The sequence below is a fragment of the Cervus canadensis genome, chromosome 30 (assembly GCF_019320065.1).
Source record: "Cervus canadensis isolate Bull #8, Minnesota chromosome 30, ASM1932006v1, whole genome shotgun sequence".
Lineage (NCBI taxonomy): Eukaryota > Metazoa > Chordata > Mammalia > Artiodactyla > Cervidae > Cervus > Cervus canadensis.
The window spans coordinates 15,338,419-15,361,663 of record NC_057415.1 but is presented as its reverse complement, the minus strand read 5'-3'; the positions used below and the strand labels follow the sequence as shown (position 1 = coordinate 15,361,663).

The 23,245-nt window shown below is 48.5% G+C and overlaps 1 protein-coding gene and 1 long non-coding RNA gene across 6 annotated transcripts in view; one reads left to right on the top strand and one right to left on the bottom strand.

Annotated features, from left to right (window-relative positions):
- LOC122432120 overlaps window positions 1-6,912 on the bottom strand; it is a 78,586-nt gene extending 71,674 nt beyond the window's left edge. The window contains exon 1 of the long non-coding RNA XR_006266744.1: window positions 6,793-6,912. This is a non-coding gene — a long non-coding RNA (uncharacterized LOC122432120). The remainder of the gene's footprint in view (window positions 1-6,792) is intronic.
- PTCH1 (patched 1) overlaps window positions 889-23,245 on the top strand; it is a 69,358-nt gene continuing 47,001 nt past the window's right edge. For 2 of the 5 annotated variants that reach the window (XM_043453920.1, XM_043453919.1), the window contains exons 1-2: window positions 8,343-9,628; window positions 11,268-11,460. In XM_043453920.1, coding sequence (XP_043309855.1) covers window positions 9,431-9,628; window positions 11,268-11,460 — 391 coding nt within the window. In that variant the 5' untranslated portion in view covers window positions 8,343-9,430. Of the gene's footprint in view, window positions 1,387-8,342; window positions 10,578-11,267; window positions 11,461-12,023; window positions 12,102-23,245 lie in introns of those variants that run through there. The other 3 variants (XM_043453921.1, XM_043453922.1, XM_043453923.1) reach the window with 3 other exon arrangements.

Below are 23,245 nucleotides of genomic sequence, written 5' to 3'. Positions count from 1 at the left end.
ACCCCTTCCCCCTGTATCTGTAATTCATCTTTATTCAAAACGGGGTTCATTTAAAATAGCACCTTTCAGCGGTCTGAATGTGAAACAGTTTACCCTGCAGGTTTGAGTAGATTAAACATTGCAGCCGAGTCTCTCCTGAATAGGACTTTCCATTTAGGGTAAGAGGCTGAGAGCCACAGCACTTCCGTCTAGCCCAATCACCCAAGCTGGCCTCGTTTGGGAAGGCAGCGTGGGTGGGAGCGTTTGGGTGGCATACCCCAAAAACCACAGTAATTGGAAGGGAAAAGAGCAAATATCAATTAGTGATTCCTCAGCCAGCTACCAATCTTGGTTTCCAAGGGATTCCACTTTAGTCTTACTTCAGAAGTAACAGCTTCCCAGGGACCTCCGACAGAAGCTGCACGAATCCACATACATCTTAGTACACAGAACATTTCCCCGGGGAGACTCTTGTTATCTGCCCGGCTTCCCTGGCTCTCTGCCTCCCTGTCAGCCTGTGGGCCTGTCAACCAGAATGCTCCCAGCTTCTCGGGGCTTCCGTGGGAATGTGAGCGGGAAAGGGCTTTGAGAACTGAAGACAGGAAAGTGGTGTTCCTCTGCAGCGCTCTCTCTGGGCACCCCTCATTTCCCGGAGCGCCGGGGATGCTAAAATGAGCTTCCCTGCTTCCCCCCAGCACCGCCCACTCAGGGGTTTGGGCAAGTGGCTATTTGTTAGCAAATAACGTGTGTGGGGTTGGGGAGCAGTAGGTGCGGAAGGCGAGCTGTTGAGCGGAGACCCCCCGCCCGGCGGCCCCCCGCAGACAGAGCCGCAGGGGGCGGGGAGGGGCGGCAGGGGCTCGGAGGAGCTCGCTCGGCGGGGCGCCTCCCAGGAAGGCGGGGAGGGGAGCGCCTGTTTACCCAGGAGGGCTCTGCTGATAGCACGTTCCTCGAGTTTACTTTGCTTTCCTTGAGTTTATTGTAAAGGGGTAAAGTTTTCGGATCTGTCACGTGACCCTGACAGGTCCTGCCTATGGCGCGGCAGACCACCCACGCCGAGGGCCATGGAACTGCTTAATAGAAACAGGCTTGTAATTGTGAGTCCGCGCCGCACTCCGCCGAAAGCCTCCGGCGGCCCAGCGCGCCGGGGTTTTTACACTTTCCGTTCCTTTTGTAAAGACGGAGGAGGAGGAGGAGAAGACGAAGACGAAGAAAAAGACGACGACAGGGAAGACAAAGAGATCCGCGGCGACAAGACTAGGGGGAGACGAGGGAAGACGGGAAGAAGACGGAGGAGCAGAAGACCAGGAAAGGGGGGCACGGGGGGGGAAAGGAATTGATGTGAAATCCAAGCGCAGCGTCCGCGCCATCGGCACCCGCGCTCCGGGCAGGGCTTGACGGCCGGCTATGGTGAGTGCAGCCGGCTCGGCCGCCGCCGCCACCTCGCCCTCGCGCGGCGTGCGCCCCGGGAACGCGGGATTGCGGGGACGGGCGGGCGGGGCGGGCGGCGCGCCGGGGCCGCGGGGCTGGGTGGGCTGCGCCGGCGGGGCTCAGGGGCGCCGGCCCGCGCCTCCGGGCTGGCTCGCTAGCTCGCACGCTCCGGGCCCCCGCCCCCCGAGGCCGGCCCCGCTGGGCGGGGAGGGGGCTGTCTGCGGCGGGCCCGGCCGGGGAACGGCTCCGAGGGGAATTCTCACGGAGGGGGTCGCCTGGGATCCCATTTTCACGCTTGAAAGGGTCGCCACCTTGGCTTCCGCTCATCAGCCTGGTGGTGGCTACTGACTGCCAGCGGAGGCTGAGCGCTGGGGATGGAGGGCTGGTCCGAAGAGTGACAGCGCCGGGGGGAGGGTGCGGGCCGGGAGCGCGCGCACCCGGGCAAGTTCTCTAGTCTCCCGGGAGCTCGGGGAGGGTCTGCCCGAGGGGCTGGGCGTACGCTCCCGAACCCCTACCTTGTTCTCGGCACCTGGGCCGGGACTCTGAGTGGAACACCCAGGGATAGGAGAGAAGTACCTTATCAAAACCCGGAGCGCAAACATCCTTCTCCCGGTCGCCGTTGGTGGGAATAACGGCCAAAGGGGCTTTCCTGGGTTCAGGAAGGGGCCACGGGTAGGAGAGGTATGTGTTGACTCTTGCACCCACGGAATTGGGCATTCTGGTGCCTGCCAACCATTAAAGAGGTGGGCGGCTAGCCCGGTGCTGAGATGGCTAAGTAGGGCCTGAGGGGGATCCCTGAGGTGGGCCAGACTGATCCAAAACCATGTAGACCCGGTGCCAACCATGGGACCACAAGACCTCCAGAGACTGTACCTCGGAGGTGACATATACTGTGTCTTCAGGTATTTAAGTTCCTGCTAAACATGACTCCTACTTGGTGGATGAGCAATAAACTCCAAATTTTCAGATCTCGATTTCCATCACCTTAAGAAGAACCATATGGATTGTTGTCTCTGGAAGACACGTAGAGACCTCTGTTTTCATAGACATGGGAGAGAAGACCATCTTCTTCCCTTTCTAGCCTTCCTTCCTCTCTAGGGAGGAAACCATATGAAAGAACAGGAGCTAATAATAAAAACCCACTATGGGTGGTTCTAAGTTTTCAATACTTTGATACTGAGGTTTTGAACTCCTACAATAGTCCTTTTTTCAGCGTTTTGTGTGTTCGTTTTTTTTTTTTTTTTTGGCTCCAGTAGTTCAACATGCAATTAATTGCCTCTACAAAGAAAGACAATGCCTTTTGGTGTCACCCTTTGTTACTGTAACTTATTGTTTCTGGGTGGTATAAATTGTTGCCTCAGGTGCACTGTGTACCCATGTTGTAAAACAAGGGTTTCAGTTGTGAGTTTGTGTGTGTTCCAGTTGTCACCCAGCTTCCTCCCACAAGACTGTGTTTCACAGCCTTCCCCCTTTGAGTCTAAGACCTTTTTCTTCTAAAATGTTGAATCAAGGTAGACACCCATGGGCTCATTCTCAATCTGGGGTATTAGCTTCATTTCAAACTCACTGAGAAGTGTAGCTAATTTCTGGTTATAATCTAGTCATAATGTAACAAGCTATTTGAATAGGAATTAGCACCATTTGGAATTATTTTGTGAAAAAATGACTTTTTAAAAAATTATCTTCAACTTTCTACAGATAGAAAATCTAATGAGGCAAATCAATATAGATTGAATGGATTAAAATATCGGTCTTCCCTATTTTGTCTTTTCTCTCTCTCTCTCTCACACACACACACCTTTTATTTTCTCCCGCCTCTGCCACAGTGTATAAAGCCCTATTGAGACATGTAGGCGTGATGTGTAAACCGGATTAGCAGTATGAAAGAAAGACACACAATAAGCTGGAATTGTTTTACTTCCCTTTCATTTCTCATGCCTATATCTCTAATAAATTTGTTGCTCCAGCAGTGGGTCAAAGGGATCATGTTGCTCAGCTTCTTTTTCATGCAAGACCCGATGGCAGAGATCACCGAAATGAATGGTGTGCCTTCTGCCAAATGCAGAGTTTGATATGGATATATTAGATGGGGAGATAGAGACAAGGAGAGAGATGGAGAATGTTCGAAGTTTGGGTCTTTCCAGAATACATCTCTATCTCTTAAAGTGGCTAAGAAGATATATAGGCAAGGGAAGGAATAAATATTAAGGGTCAATGCTGTTTTCTTTCAAGTTCATTGTAGACTGAGCATTTTCTCTGCAGTTAGTGACATTCCCAGCAAGAGAATACCAATAGCTTTGGCAGAAAGTCTAAGTCCCTTTTACGCAGAAAGTCTAAGTCCCTTTTCCAAATTAGTATGTGTACCTGGAGTACATGAAGATTTCCGGGACCTTCTCGGGACATCTCCTTCTACCACCACCACCGGCCCCCCCAACCCCCCACCAAGCTCACTGCAAGCACACACACACAAAAAAAAACCAGTGCTCCTGGGTTTGTGCTGTAGACCCCTCATTTACTCTTTTGTAGAATTGGGAGCAGCTTCCCATTAAAGGAGATCAGGGGTAATTAGCAGCATTATTTTGACAAGTTGGCTAGAGCTGTTCCCTTTCCTCCAGTTCTGGGGAGGGGGGAATACGGGAGGAAACAGAAGGTTGAAGGGAGAAGGGGAGGGGAGTCATACTTAAGGGGGTTACATTCTGGGGCTGCTGAATTGGTTTTTTCCCTCCCCCTTTTAGACTCATTTTCTACCATCACCTTTAAGCAAATACAAAAGCTGCCAATGAGGAAATAATAAGACATTCTTAGGGAGCCAAAAAATGGCTTGAATTGAGTCAACTCTTATCCAAGGTACCTGCTTTGAACTGCTCAGGTTCTGGGCCCATCACTCACATCCAGTACTCTGGGCTCTCCATCCACAAATAGAATATCACTTTAAATCCCCAATTCTCTCCCCATCGCAGCCTCTCCACAGGAATACTTGTGGGACTTAATGTAATGTTTGCAATTCTTTGCATTTGTGGAAAAGAGTATTAAGCTCAGTAGAAAAAATTATAACATGGCCCAAAGGTCAAATTACTAGAATACATCTACTCCTCCATTCATTTGTACTCTGCAGATATTAGCTAAATTACATTAGATTTTAAAGACCTAATTAGTTGGATCTGAGAAACCAGTGAAAAGTCAAGTTCCAGCGTGGTTTCTCATTACTCCACCAAGTGCAGCTCCCACAGTTTCTTATCACTGGAATGTCCAAACACAAAGGGCAGATGTTTTATTTCAATGTCATCATTGGGATAATCAGATGTCATTTTTGAGATGTGTGTGGTGTGACCATGGTTATTTGAATATTGGAGTAGAGAAAAGATATGAAGGAATCATAGTTGAAGAGTCTAAGGAATGTGTTTTGAAAAGTACAAATTCCAATGAAGTCTTGGATCATGACAGGGAGACCAAAATGACAACTGATGCACTGAGATGGACTTTACTTGGAAAGGGAAAACGGGACAGTCAAGAAAGAGGGCCAGCAACTCCTGCTGGTTGAAAAGGCACCAGGCGTCTCACTTGTTCAGTGCAGAAAGGCCACTAAAGAGATTTTTCCCAGCAGACACCTTTGCAGCCCTGGCTCCTCCTGTCAGCCTCCTCTCAGGTCTGGAGAATCCTGGTTGAAGTTAACAAACCCGGTGTGGCGCAGCGGTGCCCTGCACAGGGCATGCATATTAAAGCCGACAATGCTTACAAATGTAAATAAGGGCAGATTGATTAGGAACAACATTATCGCTGGGAATGTCGAACTCACATGCATCAGCAATGAGGCAAATTGGGGGCAGCCTCAACCCTGACCACCCAAGTCGAGCAGGCTTTTACACTGGTTCCTCTTCCTTTCTTAAAACGTTACAGAAACAAGGCCAATTAGATCCTCAAAGTAATTCATCTCCGTGTATGAAAAAGGCAGACCACAGGGGAAGCGGCCAGTGGGGGTGGGGAGATTAAGATAGAGCTTGTTAGAGCCCAGGCTGGGGACTGCTGTCCTGGAACCCATGGTAGAATTTACAGGCCGAGACTATTGTCTGAGATACTGAAAAGTTAACCTATCAAACAGCGGGTGAGGGGGCTAAAGGAGCTGAAAACGCCAGAGATCAGTGTTCAGAACGTTTAGGAATTAAGTCAAACCCAGGGAAGTGAGCCCGAGTGAAAGGTTTGGTCATCGAAATGGTGTACATGTAGCTGCGTGGAGAGTAATAGGAAATCATTATGTGTGCATAGCTTATCATTTCATTTTAGAATTCCATAATCTACGCTGAAATTGCAATAAAGGAAAAACTAATGTTTTGGTCCAAAACATTGTATAGAATTTCGTAAAGAAAAACATAGCACCCTGCCTATAGCTACATGGTTACCTTTGCCACACAGCAAGCCTCAAATATAAGACTGACGTGTCTTTTTAGGGGTACCACCCCAAAACCTTTAAAAATTAATTTCCAGAGGCACGCACAAAACGGTTTGACTTGAAACGTCAGTAGAACCATTCAGTGAAAAAAACCAGAGTAATATATCACGTGTCCCGATATGCTATTTACCAAACATTATAATAAAGACCAGGATATTGCTCAAAGATTAAGCTTGCTCTCGGTCGAGCCCATTATTCCTGCGATCTTATTTATTAATGTACTGTCATTTGAAATGCACGCTGCTTGTCTTTTCTGAATTTTCGCAACCCTTCCTAGAGCCGCGCACAAAATCACGTGCTCCTTCGGAGTTTTAAGTTTTGAATTTACGCGCTGGTCGGGTATTCAGGTCCTCCTCCCGATCTCAGACACTTATACACTCTTTGTCTCTTAATTCTGCAGGACACCCCATGCAGCCCAGGGTACCGCACGCGTTTCGCCAGTCTGGGATTCAGAGGGCAGGGCCTCCCAGTGAAACCAGGAAGGAGAAAAGGCTAGAGGGAAGGTGGTGAGGCTGGTAGGGAGGGGGAGAAAAAAAAGGGAGGGTGAAAGAGGAAGGAGAAAGGAAAGGGGAGATTGAAAGAAGGAGGGAGGGGGGAGCCGCCGAAGAGGAAGTAAGGCGGCGGGGAGGGCTGGCCGACTAGCCCCCTGCGGGAGCCGCGTGGGCCGCCCGGGTGGCCGGCGCGCCCGGCTGCAGTTCCTTTCGGGACGGGGCCGCTGAATGGGAAGGGACCCGAGCGATAAGCTATTGGCCGACCACGAGGAGGCCGCGCAGGCATTGGACGACATAAGGGGGCCGGACCGCCTTCAGGAATGTACTACGGCGCGTCCGGCACGTCCGTCCGCGCCGGTGGGGCGTGCGCCTCCCTTGGGCTCCCGGGAGCCAGCGCTGGAGACTTGGAGCCCGCCTGGCGCTAGCCGAGCGCATCCAGTTCCCTACCTGCTTGACCAGGGTTGCGCAGGAGTGGGGAGTCCGGAGCTCGGCGCGCGCGCTAGTGGGCGCGCTCGGACACGCGCGCGCGTAATAGGCCTCCGGGCCCAAGGAGCGCGCGCCGACTGGGCCTTAGGTCACGTGGTCGCCCGGGCTCCGCCTTCTCCCCCGCTCCTCCCCCTTTCCCTCCATCTGGGTTTCTTTCTTTCCTTTCCTTTCCTTTTCTTTCTGTTTTTTTTTTTTTTCAATGAACACACACCGTGTGCATCTTAAAGCCACACTGCCCCATTTCACGGCTTCAATCGGCTACTTGCTGCAGGGAGTGCCTCTGCAGTTCAATACTTTTCAAAAAGAAAAAAAAAGTGGCGGTGAGGGGAACCAAATACTAAAGTGAGACAGAATAGAGAGTTTGTGGGTCTGGTCTCTATCTCGGGGAGGAACTTAACTTGCAAAAGAAAAATACTCTCCAAAAAAAAAAATTTTTTTTTTTAATAAAAATCGGAGCCGTGTAGGCAGTTTAATTTGTCTCTGACCCCAGGATCCACCTCAGACTGGCAGGTTTTCTGCCCCAACGGGAAGCGAATCCCCCTGATGTCTCGGTGACACTGGCTGCAGTGTCCAGGCAAGTCCTCGCAATCGGCGCACAATTTGTTTCAAATGAATCCAGCATCAAAGCCTTTATTCTCCTTTATGTCACGCTACTATTAAATATAACAGGATGCGTACCAGTTTGGGGGGAAAGGTTTAAAAGATTTTAAATAAAAAGGGACTTGTAGTTAATGAAAAGGGGGGAGGGTCCAAATGAATCCAAAAATAGGAAAGCTTTTCTCTCTTTCTAAAGAAAACATTTCTATTTCTCCGGTTGTTAAAAGGATTCTGTTGTTTCTCCTCTACAAACGTCGCATTAAAGAGTCAAATAAAAACGCCTCTGCCTCCACGAGACTGCTTCTGTGTCTGGATTCCACGTTTATAAAACACTGACTCCTTCAAACCTGGACTGTGCTGCCGTGGGGTTTAGAGAGGGAAAACGGGGGGGGGGGGGAGCGAATTTTAAGAAAGGATGGCTTTCCCCAACGTCCTTACTCTCCTCTTTAACTTTCCATTTTGTTTATCTTAATGCGAGGCGTTGTTCCCTGCGAGAGCCCAAGTCTTCTCTTTGGTTATAAAAGAAAAGAGAGAAGGAAAAAAAAAAATCTGGCACACACTGGCGCAGTATCCACCACCCTGTCATTATTGGTGCAGGCCTGGGAATTCAAGCTGGACCTCCCAGTATTTGCTGCAGCTTGAGGCCAAGGTGCCTCTGAAAGGGTTTTCTTTGAAGAAATTTCTGAAATTGTTTAAGCGCTTAAAAAAATATTACATTTTCCCCCGTGTCTATCGCGAGGCAAATACTCATGTATGTGTGTGTGTGTGTGCGCGCGCGCGCGCGCGCGCGAGCAAAGCATCTTACAAAAAGAAGACACTGTTGAAAAGAAAAGGAATAAGAAAGAAAGGGAGGGGGAGCATTCCTTAATGGAAGTATTGCATGCGAGAAGGTTGGCGCTCTCGGAGGCTCCCCCCGAAGCCCGGGATGCACACACTGGGGTTGCCTACCTGGGTGGTCTCTCTACTTTGGTGAGCTGTTGCTAAGCAGCTAATAATAGTCATGTTTGCTGAGTAATTTCTGCCCTCCGCGAGCCAATCGCGTTGCAGAAACCCAAGCCATCTGACAGCCCCGGGGGCGGGAGCTCCAGCCTTTTTCTCTTTCGCTCGCTCTCTCCCCCTCCACCCCCTCCCCTCCTCCTCCTCTTTCTCCAAATGGAGAGAGTTCTTTTTTTTCTTCTTCCATCTCATCTATTGAATCAAGGAGCTGCTGCGGCCGCTGCCCGCTGCACACACACAGAGCGGAGTCCCCAGGTCCCGGGAGCGAGAGAGGCGCGCTGCACTGGGGCAGAATGGTCCAGCGGGTCAGCGAGGAGCACAAGAAAGCAGAGTCCGGGACCAAGCAGCCACCGCGAAGCCAGCAGCCAGAGCGCGACCAGCCCGAGCAGCAGCTTCTGGAGCCGCCACCGCCAGCAACAACCGCCGCAACTGCAGCGGCGGCGGCGGCTGCCCCGGCCCGACAGCGCTGAGACCCGCCGGGCGCCCACGGACCCCGCGGCGGCGGCTCTGCCTTTACCCTCCGCGGCCGCTCGGGCGACCCGTGAGACGCCGAGAGAGTCAGCGAGGCCGGCGGGAGCGGCGGGGATTTGCTGGCGCTTTCTGCAGTGAAGGGGTCGCGGCGCGGGGCGGGAGGCGGTAGGGGGAGTTGGGGACAGCCAGGAGCGCCGCGCGAGCGACCGAAGGACAGGCTGGCTCCACGCGCCGGCTCTCGCCCTCCGGAGAACTGGATGTGGGCAGCGGCAGCCGCAGAGACCTCGGGACCCCCGCGCAATGTGGCAATGGAAGGCGCAGGGTCTGACTCTTCGGCAGCGGCCGCGGCCGCAGCGGCAGCATCACCCGCTGTGTGAGCAACAGCAGGTCTGTCAACCGGAGCCCCAGCCCGAACAGCCGGCGGCCAGCAGCGTCCTCGCTAGCCGAGCGCCAGGGCGCGCCGGGAGCCCGCAGCGGCGGCAGCAGCGCGCCGGGCCGCCCGGGAAGCCTCGGTTCCCGCGGCGGCGGCGGCAACATGGCCTCGGCTGGTAACGCCGCCGAGCTCCAGGACCGCGGCGGCGGCGGCAGCTGCAGCGGGGCCCCGGGCCGGCCGGCCGGTGGCGGGAGGCGCAGGCGGACCGGGGGACTGCGCCGCAACGCCGTGCCGGACTGGGACTATCTGCACCGGCCCAGCTACTGCGACGCCGCCTTCGCTCTGGAGCAGATTTCCAAGGTGCATTTCAGTCTCTCCTCTCCTCCCACTCTCTCTTCCCTCCTCTTCCTCTTTGGAATCGTCCCCGCCACACACACACACACACACACACACACACACACACACACACACACCTCCAAGGGGGGAAAAAAGACAAGTGGGGATTGAAAAATTCAAACCCTCCCTCCGGTCCTGGGAGGAAAGGGCTGTCGGAGGTCTGCAGGGGGTGGAGATTGTGTGTGTATGTGTGTGTGTGTGTGTGTGTGTGTGTACGTACGCGCCCTCCCCAGCGTGCCTTTTCCGGAGCACTGGAAAGCGGTCCACAGTGGACCACCTCAAGAGCCGCCGCAGCGCGGCACTGCCCGATGCCCCTAAGCCCCCTCCTCCTGCGCCCCTGCCCCTATTTGCAGCCTAAACCCCTGTAATACTGCCACATTTCTTAACATCTTGGAGGGGGAGGCGGAGTGGAGAGAGGCGGAGAGAGGAGGGGGGGAGGAGGGAACCGAAATAAAGGTGGTTTCCTTTTTTGGCAGCAGGTTTTGCTTTTGTTGAGCATGAAATCTCTGCTCCCTTAAAAATTATCCTCGGAAAAGGGCATCTCCCCTCTTCTTTTCCAATTTTTGAGCCACTTCATCTCAGAGTCTGCGGGGAAAGGGAAGTTGTAAACAAATTGCCACCTTAAATTCGCGGTGCGGGTCTGCGGAACAGCCGAGTTCATTGTGTTTACGAGGTTCGCTGAAATGTGTGGAATCTGGGGAAGGCAAGCACCCAGACAGGGGCCCGCCGGGGCTGCGGCCAGCGCCGGGGAAACGCCGCCGCCGGGAACAGCCAGCACCCAGCCAGGACCCCCGACTGCGTCGGCCTGGGCTCGCCCCCTGAGCACTCGGCTGCTTTTCGCGTTTAACCAGAAGGGAAGGGAGAGGAGGGGAAAGATCCATGTGGCTGCCCTCTTCCGATCACAAATATTGTCGTAAGTTGCAGATGGCTGCCCCATTTCCTAATTCAGCTCACACGGCGTCTCCCAACGCCATGGAAATGCATCGCGAGTGAGCTCCGGCGCCCACGCTCACCACGTGGATTCCAATTTACTACCAAGTCGGGCGGGGGAATCAGAATGGGGGAGCCCGCCATACATTGTTTCCAAAGCGCTCTTGTACCCAGTCCCTGCCTTCGGCGGAGCACCCCGAAAAGGGTGAAGGCTGGGGCAGAACTTGCGGGCAAGGGCGCAGTGGTTTGCTTGTTCTTAAATGGGCTCCCTCGCAGGGATTACGCAGCCCCTCCCTTCCCGGACCGGTGTGAATATTTCCTGTATCGAATGGTGTCTCTCCTCACTGCCTCGTCTTCTTCTTGTTCCCGCAGTCCCCCTTCCCAAACCTTCAAGTCACTCGGGGACGCTACGCAGGCTGCGCGTGGGGGCGCCCCTGCTGTGGCCGAGGTGCAGCTCCCACGCTGCAGCCTGACTTTGATTTATGACCAGCTCCCCCCCAACCCACCCACGCCGCTCGCGTTTCCTCTGGCCGACCTGGGTTCCAGCCCGCAGGGCACCCCCCCACCCCCCCGCAATGCCGTCGCGGGATGCCGGACGGGTGCGCGCAAGCGGGCGTGGACGCGCGGCCCGCGACTCCCGGGCGCTCACTCCTCCCTTCTGCTTCATCCTCAGGGGAAAGCTACTGGCCGGAAAGCGCCGCTGTGGCTGAGAGCGAAGTTTCAAAGACTCTTATTTAAACTGGGTTGTTACATTCAAAAAAACTGCGGCAAGTTCTTGGTTGTAGGCCTCCTCATATTTGGGGCCTTCGCTGTGGGATTAAAGGCAGCTAATCTCGAAACCAACGTGGAGGAGCTGTGGGTGGAAGGTAAGAAACTCCGCGCCCGCCGCGGCGCCCTCTCGTCCCCCCAACCCGGGCCCCCTTCCCTTCCTTCCAATTGATAAAGATATTTGCCAGCATACACCTAGATCCTTTCTGTGAAGAGCGAAAACCCCCTGCCCGCACCAGGGGGAATTGTTTATTGTTTGGGCGCCTGGCCAGGAGCCAGGCCCGCCCGACAAAGGCCGCGCTGTAATCTACTCGGGGAGCTGCGCTTTGCGAGGTGTTGTGGGAGAGAGTGGCGAGGGCGGGCCGGCGGGGGCGCACGGGGGCCCCTCCGCGGGACAGACCACTCCGCTCGGCCGGGGGGCCCCCAGGTCCAGCCGCCACCGCCGCTCGCCTCCGCCGCGCGCCCAGACGCGGCCAGAGGAAGGCGTCTGCGCTCCCTGCTCACGTCCTCAGCTTCCTTCCCTCCCCCACCCCCACCCACGGAGTCCAAAGAGAAAGGAGGGTGGGGGCAGAGAGAGGCCACCCCTCCGGCTGGAGGGAGTGTGCGCGCCCCCGGCGGCCGCGGCCGCCGCGCGGAGGGCGGGGGGCGGGAGCAACGCGGGCCTGCGGAGGCGGCGGCGTGTGTGGTCCTGTTTTTGGACAGCTTTCAGCTCTTGGGGAAAAAAAACATTTGTCTCAAGGTACAAAAAAGGGGGGGTGGGGGAAAAGGAGTTGAAAAAAAACAGTAAAGCACAGACTGGAACGCTTGTTTGCAAAGTAGATTAATGTTTCCTCGCGGGTGGGGGCTTTTAAAATGGAATTATTCTGGGAGAAGGCAGTTTTGCAGGCTGAGAGAATTAAAAAAATAAATGTGTTTTAAGAACGCGGGTTTGGAGGGAGGGGCCATGGGAGCTCTCCAAGGGTTCTGCCAGTCTTTTATCCACATTCCTCAATTTGGGGGTTCTTGAAGTCTTTTTTTTTTTTTCCAAGTGGTTGTAAATTTAAAATAGATCACACACAGAGACATACGCCGCCACCGCCGACGGAAACATTTTACATTCTTTTTGTAAATCTCTTTGATTCAGGGTTTTTGTTTGGGGCGGGGGACGGGGAGGGAAGGGAGTTGTTTTTGTTTTCTGTTGTTTTATTTTTTCTTTTTGCAACGTAACATTGTTGGTGTTTGGAAACTTTTAACCCCTGAACACTACCTAGGGAATCTTTTATAATAAGGTGGGAGAGATGGGTTGAGGTAATTATGTAGATACTTCTAACCGGAATATCTGAGGCATTCCTAGTGATATCTAAGACAAAACGTGGAAGCCTAAGAGTACATGCATAATTGCCTAATTGATTCCTCTTCAGAATAGTCTTGGAGACCTAGCCTTGGAGAATATTAAATCTTGCCTTGTTTGTGAAGATTCAGCTTTCAGTGTTTTGCAAGCATATGGTGGAGTCTTTAGTTGAGAAGTGACAATTAAAATAATAGTCCAAATAATTAAGACCAGAAAACATTCTTGCCTTAAGTAGCTTGGTAATTAATACAACAGTGTTCTTTGGATTGAATCCATGGGGTAATTTACCTCAACTCAGCGCCTCATTGTCATTAGTAGATAAAAGAAGGGTTTTATTAAGCACATATATTGTCTTAATAGCAAGTTTACTGTGCATCTATAATGGTCCTAGCACGGTGCTGGGCTCTGAAAGGGACGCTGAAGATGTGAGACACCCCCTGTGCACAAAATCACACACTTAAAAATATTAGAGTTGAATGTCAGACCTGCATTAAATTTGAAAGTTAAATGGCAAAAGAAAAAACCTTCCAAGGAGGTAGTGAGGCAAATTAGGGCAACTTAGAGCAGAGGAGGGAGGGAGTTCTAAGCAGAAGCTCAGAAAAGGGGTCAAACAAAGGCCCAAGCTGAGTGGACAGCAGCAGTGGGAGGCCCCCTGTGTGGCAGGGATAGAGTGCAGTAGCTCACTGGGGCCCTGGACCATTCAGAAATGATGTGATTGGCTAAGACTGTGGGGCGCTACCCTAGGTTCTAGGGCAGAGCAAGAGATGAGTAAATTTCCCTTTCTGCTACTTGGACCAACAAACTTGTTGGGTGTCAATGATGATGACAAAAGACCATATCTTGTTGTTTTGAGCAAGTCTTGCCAGTAGATTTTTAATAAGTTTGTAGACAACTAACGTTAACTTATTTGTGTGTGTGCGGGTGTGTTAGTTCAGCTCAATCGTGTCCAGCTCTTTGTGACTTCATGGACTGTAGCCCGCCAGGCTCCTCTGTCCGTGGAATTCTCCAGGCAAGAATACTGGAGTGGGTAGCCACTCCCTTCTCCAGGGCATCTTCCCAACCCAGGGATCAAACCCAGGTCTCCTGCATTACAGGCAGATTCTTTACCATCTGAGCCACCAGGGAAGCCCCCACTTATTTGCATAACATTGTATAAATATTTTTAGAAGCAACTATGTTTGTGCATTACATAACTCATTTCAAGTCCTGGGAGGAGAAACATGCCGGGGCTCTAGCTTAGTGATAGAGTCCTGGGGAATGACACACCTGAAATAAGACTCTGTGCCTAGTTTGGACCTCTGAGCTATTTTCCTTCCCATTCTATTTTGGCAGTTTCAGCGTGGCTCACTGATTCTTTGGCCAGATACTCCATACTATCACTTGTTAAACAACTACCCTTACCATTTATATTATCCCATGCCTTACCACTCAGTAAAGTAGCTATCTATTATTGTCTTTATTTTTATAACCTGATAGCCTTTGTAACATTTTTTTTTTACTAGATGATTGAATTATTGTCCTATTTAAGTCAGAAATTATGGATCCTCTGTGTCTCCATGTCCACCTTGCCTACTGGTGACTTAAGTCAGCCTGTCTCCTGTTGCCTTGACTTTGATTTGCCATTCCTTCATTCCATACTTGATTCTTCCCCTGTAGAAGAAGTAACAGTTTCAATCAAAAGTGTAAATAAACCCAACCAAGGAGGCCACCATACCATTTTATAATTTTAATTTAAATTCAAAGTAGAGGTAACAATGAGGAAGTCTTGTTTGTGACATAGTGAGCTTAAGTGTTTTTATCAACAGCAAATAATGGAATTATTTGCTTTTCAGGGTAAGAATTCTCTGCTATCCTAAACTTTAGTAGAGTAAAATGAGAAGTAACTTGGAATGTAAGTTAATTTGCAGTTTAGTGTTTTAGGTACGTTTTTCATCACTATCAGCAAAGAAATCTGTTAGATAGTCATTTCTTAATAGAGACTGCAGATATTCTGGGCATAAACAAGGGTGCTTGCTACACTAAAGAAACCAAGAGAATGGAGGTTGCATATTTTCTTAGTTAAAAAGCAACAGAAGAAAGGAAAGCATAAGAGATTTCAAGGGGAGAGAGTCCTGAGGGACAATTTGGAAAATGTCACTTCTTTTGTTGATAAAAGTTGACATGCATATATATGCAAAGGCAACTATACATCTGTACACAAGTACATTCATATCTAGATAAGACTGATTTATAGATAGTGTATTAATATCTTCACTTGCCTTTATATCTGTGTACACACATAGACTTACTACAAGTATCTTCGTATCTGCCAAAATAATGTTATCTTTTTAATATAGGCAGCAAATTAAAGGGATCCACTTGATAGGCTGTATCTTTGATTTGGCTTTCATGCTTTGTTTAACGTGCTGGGGAAACATGGCTTTATAAAGACAGTTTGAATACATTGGCCACAATGTACAGCCAGTATAAGCTCGATAAGGAAGATGTTTTTTATAGCATTGGTGATAAGAATTCTTTGATTCTGTAGTTACAGTCTTCATACAATGATTGCTTTTAAAGAAACTGTCAATATACATTAGGTGCTAGCTTGGGTCTTAGGGTTATAGTATTTGAAAGTAAAAAAAATTTCAAATCTAGATTGCTTGTGAATGGAGTCCTGAGGATGGATGAAATAATATGTGGAATGTTTCAGTAACACCAGCCAGTGGCAGCAAGGTCAGCAAGAGAGTGTTACTTAAAAATAAAAATACTCATTCAGTTCTCAGTGACTGCTCTGTGTCAGGTACTGCCTGAAGCTCCAGAGAGATGTTAGTGAAAGACCGTCATCCCTGCCCTCAGGGGACTTCCACCCAGCAGACACACAGACCAGTGGCAGGATGGCTGGGGCACCTTGTGGGACAGCCGGGAGGAAGGGAGCCTGGGTCAGGGTCGGTTAGGGGCAGGGCTGGTGGTGGGGCATTCCAGGTCAAAGGAACAGCATGGACAAAGGCTCAGAGGACAGGGGTGTGGCCTCTGGGAGAGCTCCCAGTGCTTCCCTTTGGTTGGGACAGCAGGTTTGAGGTGGGACACCTTGTGTCTTGGAAGGTCCAGCTATGTAGCAGGAGGGTCTCTGATGTGTGCAGGGTGTTTGGCGGGTGGTGTCAGCTGGGACTTGCCAGATCTTCCTTTAGCCATTCTTTGCCTGCCTCAAGGTTTACACTAGTATATTTGGCCTCCAGCTCTCTCCCTGGTACCAGAGAGCGTCCCCTGGATCTCACAGAAAGGAAATGCTTTCTTTTTAATCTCACCCATTTCTCTGTTGATTCTTCATTTTTGCTTAGCGCTTTTATCCTTCTGTCTCACTTAGTATCTACCTACCCCTCCACTCCAACCCTCTCTAAGAAATGCGTTTGTTGTCATGATTCTCCAGTGACAGAACATTCATTTATCTTTTTGAGCTTTTTGGTTTTTTCTCTTAACATTGCCTCCTTTACTGCAAAAGATAACAGCCTTGAAATGAATCCACATTGTCTTATGTTTGGTTATTAACATCTCTGGAGGCCAGCATCAAAAGAGGAGGACACAAATTATAACTTGATTTTTTTTTTTAAGGCAAATGAACTTTTTTTTTTAAATGCTTGCTTGATATTTCTAAGTGCTCTAGAGTTTGTCGTTACTAGCATAAGCCTTCAGTGTTCTTGGCTGCTTTTGGCTCTAAGTTAGGCAGTTAGAGGAGATAATTGAGCTTCACCTTTTCAGTGTAGAAGAAGGTTTCTCACTACTGACATTTGGGGCTGGATGATTCTCTGTTGTGGGAGCTGTGCTGTGCACTGTAGGATGTTTAGTAGTATCCTTGGATTTTACCCCCTAGATGCTCGTAGCACTCTCATGGATGTGATCATTGTGTTTCTATTCATTGTCAAATGGCGGGGGGGGGCGGTTTGCAAAATTGCCCCAATTGAGAACCAGTGGTTTAGATAATAGGTAATAGATTTCAGTTAGAAGACCAATGCTGTGCAGATGGAAGGCTTTTATTACACTGCTAAAGCATTGCCATAAATGCAAAAGCTTTAAGATAACTCTCCCTCCCCATCCCCGTATTTACTGACCCAGGTATCTAACTTTTTTCGTGCAAATAATTTAAATTTTTGCTTATCCTTAGAATTATATTAAGTAGCAAGTAAAAACATCATGAAAACTTGAGAACAGGTGGGGGTAGGCCATAGAAGAAGGGAGAAGTGTTATATTCGAATACTTTTTTTTCCCTTTTCCTTTGGGTAACTTAATGTTGCAGATAGACCTCACTGGATTTCCAACACGGTAGACTGAAGGTTTTTTAGCATGAATGTGACTTTACAAAAAACAACAAAAGGTACCGCTGGACTTCGGTCATGCAGCAGTAACAGCTCCTTTCCGAAGCCCACATAGTACGTGGGCTCTTGGTGATGCAGTTCTCCTCCAGATGTTCCTGTCACACACCGCTTTTCACCAGGTGCTCTTGTGCAGCAGAAAGAAACAACGAGGGACTGAAGCCCGTCTGCCAGGCAGGCAGTGCACAGACTCTGCCCTCTCCAAGGTTATCAGCCAGTTTCTGGTTTCTGGGGCTGTCAGTGGCGGGGGCGGGGGGGGGGTGGGTGTTGGCATTTCACAAAGGAGAGAAAGAAAAAGGCAACAGCTCCTTTCTGCTCCTTGGTCCCCTAGGCACTTTTAAAATGAAGACTATGTGTCTTAGATAGTTATTGATTAGATTCTGACAGTGGGCACATACATACAGGTGGAAGCAATTGTGGCGTATCTTTCATATCTGGAGAAAAACAATCAAAAAATAAATGCCCAACAATAAGTGCTTTAAAAATAACCTAGCCTCAGATGCCTTCTTCCTATGGCAGCTGACCCTCTGAATCCTTATATCTCTTTGGTGCCTGCCACTCTTGACCCTCTGACAAGTTTAGAGGTCAGGCTGGGCGATGGAGTGTTTCAGATAGGAGGAACGCTGCTTGGAGGTTCCAGAAGATGACAGCTTCCAGATGTATGAACCGCCAGATCAGTTTGTTTGGATTATGCGCCACAGCTGATGGCGAGATTAACGCTGGCTGGACAAGCTATGGGAGATTTGTCTGGTTTCCACAATGCCATGTTTATATTTCATTGGGATTTCTCCTTCAAAGCTGACCTCCCCATGACCCCTGCAGCTCTGTCCACTCGGGCTGAGCTGTAACTTGTCTGCCCTCCTTCTCTTATTGGGGGGTCACAGTTATGCAGTGGAAGAGGCTGTTTATGTGGCTGCCCCCCTACTTTGTTCACACCAGTAGGACTGAATCTGCCCAGATTTAACTCCTGAAGAGTAATCTGTTCAACTGGTTGAGAAGAGGGGAGTGTTTTATTTTAAACTTTTTTTTTTTTTTTTGGCTTTTAAAACAAGTATGGAAATAGTTTAAATTATTTGAAAGGAGACCAGATTTAATAGAAGCCATTTTGCAAAATACACTATTTTAACTTAGCATTATTTTGACACTATATTGGGAAAAAAATGTTGAGAGAATTGTAGCTATGTGAGACTTCCCTAAATAATTGCCATACTTGAATAATTCTATTATTAAAATACTGTCATTTGCTTTGCTGCTCATCGGTTCCCAGAACCTTTTCTCCATCCTCCTTCCTCCCTTCTCCGTCACCTGTATCTCTTTGCTCTTCTCCCCTCTTCTCCTCTCTCCTCTCCCTCCCACCTATCTGTCTTCCCACCTATTCATAAACTGCCCAAATCCAACCCTAGTGGCTCTCTGGAATTACCAGTGTGAAATCTGAAATGGTAGTAAATCTGGTTAATCATAAACTGACAGGAAGGAGTTAGAAAATGTATTGTTTCAAATCAGTTGTGGGAGATACTAGATGCAGAGCTACCGTCTGCATCTTTAGGGTTCTTAGGTTGTATGAGGGTTGGTTTCAAGACTGTTTCTTTGATGGGGGTCTTATCAGTAGATGTGCTTCCCTTATTGAAGAGTCATGGCATTTTAATGAGCTTTTGAGGTGACTGTAGAGTCCACTGATGTGTGGACTATGAAACAAGTCCTAGTCCCCTGTGCTTAATGTGCCATGTGAGTGTGAAGGATTGGGCTCCATAGTGTTTCTGAGGTGGTAAGTGAAACATACACCGTGACATTCCAGCCCAGGCCCTCCATTTCAGGTGTTCCCCGGGTGGGACTCTCATCAGAACCAAAGGTAACTTGGAGCCTGGATAGAGGTGGAAGAGGACAGGTTTCCACATCCAAATTTTGGCTGATGCCACAGCATTAGATGGCCTGTCCTCACGAGAATCTCAGTTGACATCCCGAAAAGTAGACAACTCTGCTCATGAAGGCGTTTCTGGCAGCCCAGAAAGAGGGAGCTCCTTGGTGGAAGCACTACACAGTCATCATCAGGGTCATCAAAATATAAGCATTTTTATTACTCTTTGCTTCTAAACTCTGCATTTAGGAGCTTTATGGTAATACTTTTTAGAATTTTTTTTTCTCTTAATTGGATATAGGGTTGTTGTTTTCCTTCACTACAATATCTCACTTTTTCTCCATATATCTTTTAAGTTTGACAGAAATAACTAGCCTTTCAAAACAGTAGAATGCTGCCATTGAGGAAGTGCTTGACTGTTGTGGAGAGTTTTAGGAGTTGTATTTGCAGAAAGATGCCTCCTGTCCTCGGTCCCTTCAAGACTGTGACCATTCTGTTGTGTTGGGAGCTTAGAGCATAGCTGGAAAAACAGATGTCATGTGTTAAGGAAACTCGTTGGTGGGCAGTCAGGTACCTGCTAATGAGTGACAAGTTTGTTGTTGGAGAGATTTATAATGTGGAGGCAGGGCCTTATGTCTAATCCAGAAACCCAGGTGTGAGCAGGCCCAAATGGTCCACACTGCATGTGGGTCCCAGAACACCACTGGCTATGGAGGCAAGGCTAGTGAGAAGCAAGCCTCCATACCGCAGCACAAGCTTTATCTATTATAGTTAAAATAAATGAAAAACAGTAGACTTCCCCAATTTAGCAACCAAGATAGTCTTCAGTTATTGATGAAGCATATATGAAAGGAAACAAAAAGAGCTGGAAGTGGGCTTTGTTAAGTCAATGTGCGTGATTTTTCTTTTTCTTTTTTTTTTTCCCTTTTAAATCATTGCTTAAGGGCTTCTGGCCCCTAGCTCAGGAATCCTGCCCAAAAATGCCAGATGTATTACACAGTCAAGTACTGCAATGTAAACACTCCTCTGTGCCATGAGACAGGGTGGTCCACCTCCTATTTAAGAAGAGCGGGAGATTGAGGGAATGAGAGGGGTTAGCTTTCTGCAGTGAGCACAGTAGTGATCCCATCGTCTGTAATTTTAGCTGCATAGTCAAGATTTGTAACTACAAAAAACCCAGACAAGTTAATACTTTAGACTAGTAAGGAAAAGCAACTTGAATTGGGATGCCAAAGAGAGAAAGATGTGGCTTGGATAATGTTGCTTCATTGGGTCAGATAAATTTATATAAAGTTATATAAATTTATATAAATTTATATAAACAGAATGGTGGGGTGAGTTGATAGGAAGAAAGCTATTGTCTTCATAGCAGCATCCTCAAGCTACTATGAATGAGCCTTACCCTTATTATTGGCTGCAAAGAGAAGCCAGCTTCTTTCACAATCCCTTTATGCTGGTTGGTACACCTTCTGTGTGTAAACCTGAGATTTATCACAAGGCTGCTCTGGTGTTTTGTAGCCGGGGTGGGGGTGGGGGTGGGGTAAGCCAGGTTACACTGCAAAATGAATGGCCTTCCAGTTTGCTCCCAATTTCTAAATTTAAATAAATAATTTACTAATTATGATCATTTGGAGGTCAGAAAGCAAGCACTTCCGGCCATCCCTTCAGTAGAATGTATCTTATGTGCTGTGGGCAGTTCAAGGAAATTGGAATGGCTAGACAGATGTGCACACCCAAATAATCAAATACTAAGCAGTGCTTACAGTGACTAGATTCAGGGTTTTTAAAAACTAATAGGAAAGTGTTTTGTGAGTTAGGAGGAAATGGGGTTTCAGCTTGGACTTCGGGAATTGTTAAAACAACCTATGATAATATCATCTTGATTTAATAAATCCATTCTGTAGAATGATCTGAGAAAATTGCTTTAAGAAACATTGATGATAAAAACAGGAACTTTGAGATTAAGGAAAATGTAGGCTTTTTGATTCTCTCCTGCCCTCCTCCCTCCCTCCCTTCCCAACCACTTTTTTCTTTCTCGAATTCTCCCATCTTCCCCACCCCCATTCTCTCCCTTGATTTCTTTTGCTCCTTCAGTGGAGAAACCAGAAAATCTCACAAAATAGACGTGTAAGTATCACACAGTATCTTTTTAAATAGAAACTTTTTGAAAGATAAAATAAGAGTTTTCCCAAACTACTTAAGACATTCTTTCCTCTTACCTGATTTTCCCCTTTGAGAATCATACAGTGTTGTAATAAATTTAAAAAAATGATACCATCATTTTAATCCACACATGATCCAGAAAAGAGCTGCACATGTTTAATACCTTGCTTAATTGCAAACAAAGCTTGCAATTTGAGAGAATTGGGATTAGGGCTAAATATCTATTAACTGCTCTTTCTAGAGATTTGAGGGATAGGATGACCCTTTTTTTTTTTTCTTTTTTTTTTTTAAATAGGCTACAGTTTCACATGGCTTCCAAAAGAAATCTCTCTCCCTTTTTGTTTCCCACACCAATTGATTTATCATTTTGCTTGCAAGCAGATCCAGAATGTTAGGGCAAGAACACACTCACTTTTTTCTCGTAACTTTTTTGTTGCGGACCGAAACCAGTTGACTTGAATAAATTTTTCTGAGGCCTGAATGCAGCCAGCAATGTGGAAAAATCTCGCCATTCAGGGCCGTCTGAATGTACATTTCAGCCACACAGTAAGCTGCATTGGTAGGCACTGGACTGCTAAATACAACCATTTTTCGCAGCAGCGAGTTAGACAGGTGATTAGCATAATTAGCACCGAGCAGCTATACATATGGTAATGCTGAGTGTGTAAATGCCGGCTGCGGTGTAAAATTTATGTCAGGGGTCGGCAGGGCTGTGCGAAAGTATTGTGTTCCAGCTGCAGGTCAGGGCCGCCAAAGCTTACCTCCTTTTCTCTTGTTGGTGAATACACCAAACAGAAGAGAAAGACAGAAATATAACAGATACGGCTTTGATGGAACAGCCTGGTTCTGTGCAAGAAGGACTGTTCTATAAAACACATGCACACACTCACACACACTTGCAGAAATCCCATTACTTTCTCTACAAATTGAGTTTACTTCATGCAGGGTCCACATGAGTGGTGGCGGCCAGAATGGGACGTTTGGGTAGGTGAATGGGCCAAATGATTTCAAGGGAGGGAAACTTCTCTGTCGGTGAAAATTTTTAAAAGGAGTTTAAGAGTTGTGCTGTTGGTTTTGTCCCCATCCTCTTGTTTCCCCTGGCTTGCCCCACCCCTGATTCCATCCACTCCTTGTGTCGATGGTGTTTTCCTTCAGATTAAATGGGGAAGCCTCCCCTCCTCCCTGGGAGAGCTAGTGCAAGCATCTCTAGAAGAATGGGAATTGACCACCATGGAGGTGTTTGTTCACCTTGAACATAGTAAGGTTCCAACACTCCCTCTTCCCCAACTGCTTGACTGGTTTTAGCAAAGGGCTGGAAGAGATGTTCCTTGTGTGTCAGGGTAGCTATGCTCACCATTCCACCTACTGCCACTGGGAGACCCATGAAATTCTTCATGGATTAGAAAAGAATCGGGTAGGTTTCTTGTTTAAAAAAGGAGACAGTCTTCAATAGTTGATGTCCTTCGGAAGGCACCACAAGGGAATTTATTGCTAAGAGGAGTTGAGGCAGTTTTGCCCTGGAAGCATTTTTTTCTGCCACCTCCCCCCAGCCCCACTTTTCAGCTGGTGGCTGTAGGGACTGGTGGTGGTGACAGAATATAGTTCACACCATGCTGACCTAGTGATGAAACTTCCTCACAGCACCAGGGGGTCCTTATGCATCGGGCCCCTAATCCAGCTAATCCTGATGGCAACACAATCTTGAAAGTGGCCCCCAGTGACGTGCGTCTCCCCACACAGATGCAAGAGGGAAGGGTCAGTGCAGGAGACGGAATTCCACAGGGGCCAGGGAGCCTGTGTGCGAAGGTGGGGACTCAGATCATCTCCCCCACCCCAAGCTGCTCAAGTAGGAGGCCAGTGAAAAGAAGCTCAGGCTGGATAATGGCAAGGAGACTGTTCAGAGCGGAGAGGTGATGTCAGCCTCACAGAAGCCCGGGAGAAGGGAACTGGGGTTAATATTATGCAACAGCCTGAATGCTAGATAGAGAGCCTGCAGCTTTGCAAAGGCATTCAGTTTTGTTGTTGTTCAGTTGCTTTGTATTTTTATTTTTTAAAATAAAGACATTAGGAGGGCTTAAACTGAGAACTTAGAACTTGGTAACAACAGGCTGTCTTTGGTCCCTGGTTCTTCCTCCTGGTCCAGCATTGCCTCTGAGGAAACTTGCCACTCTGTCGGATCCTCCTGG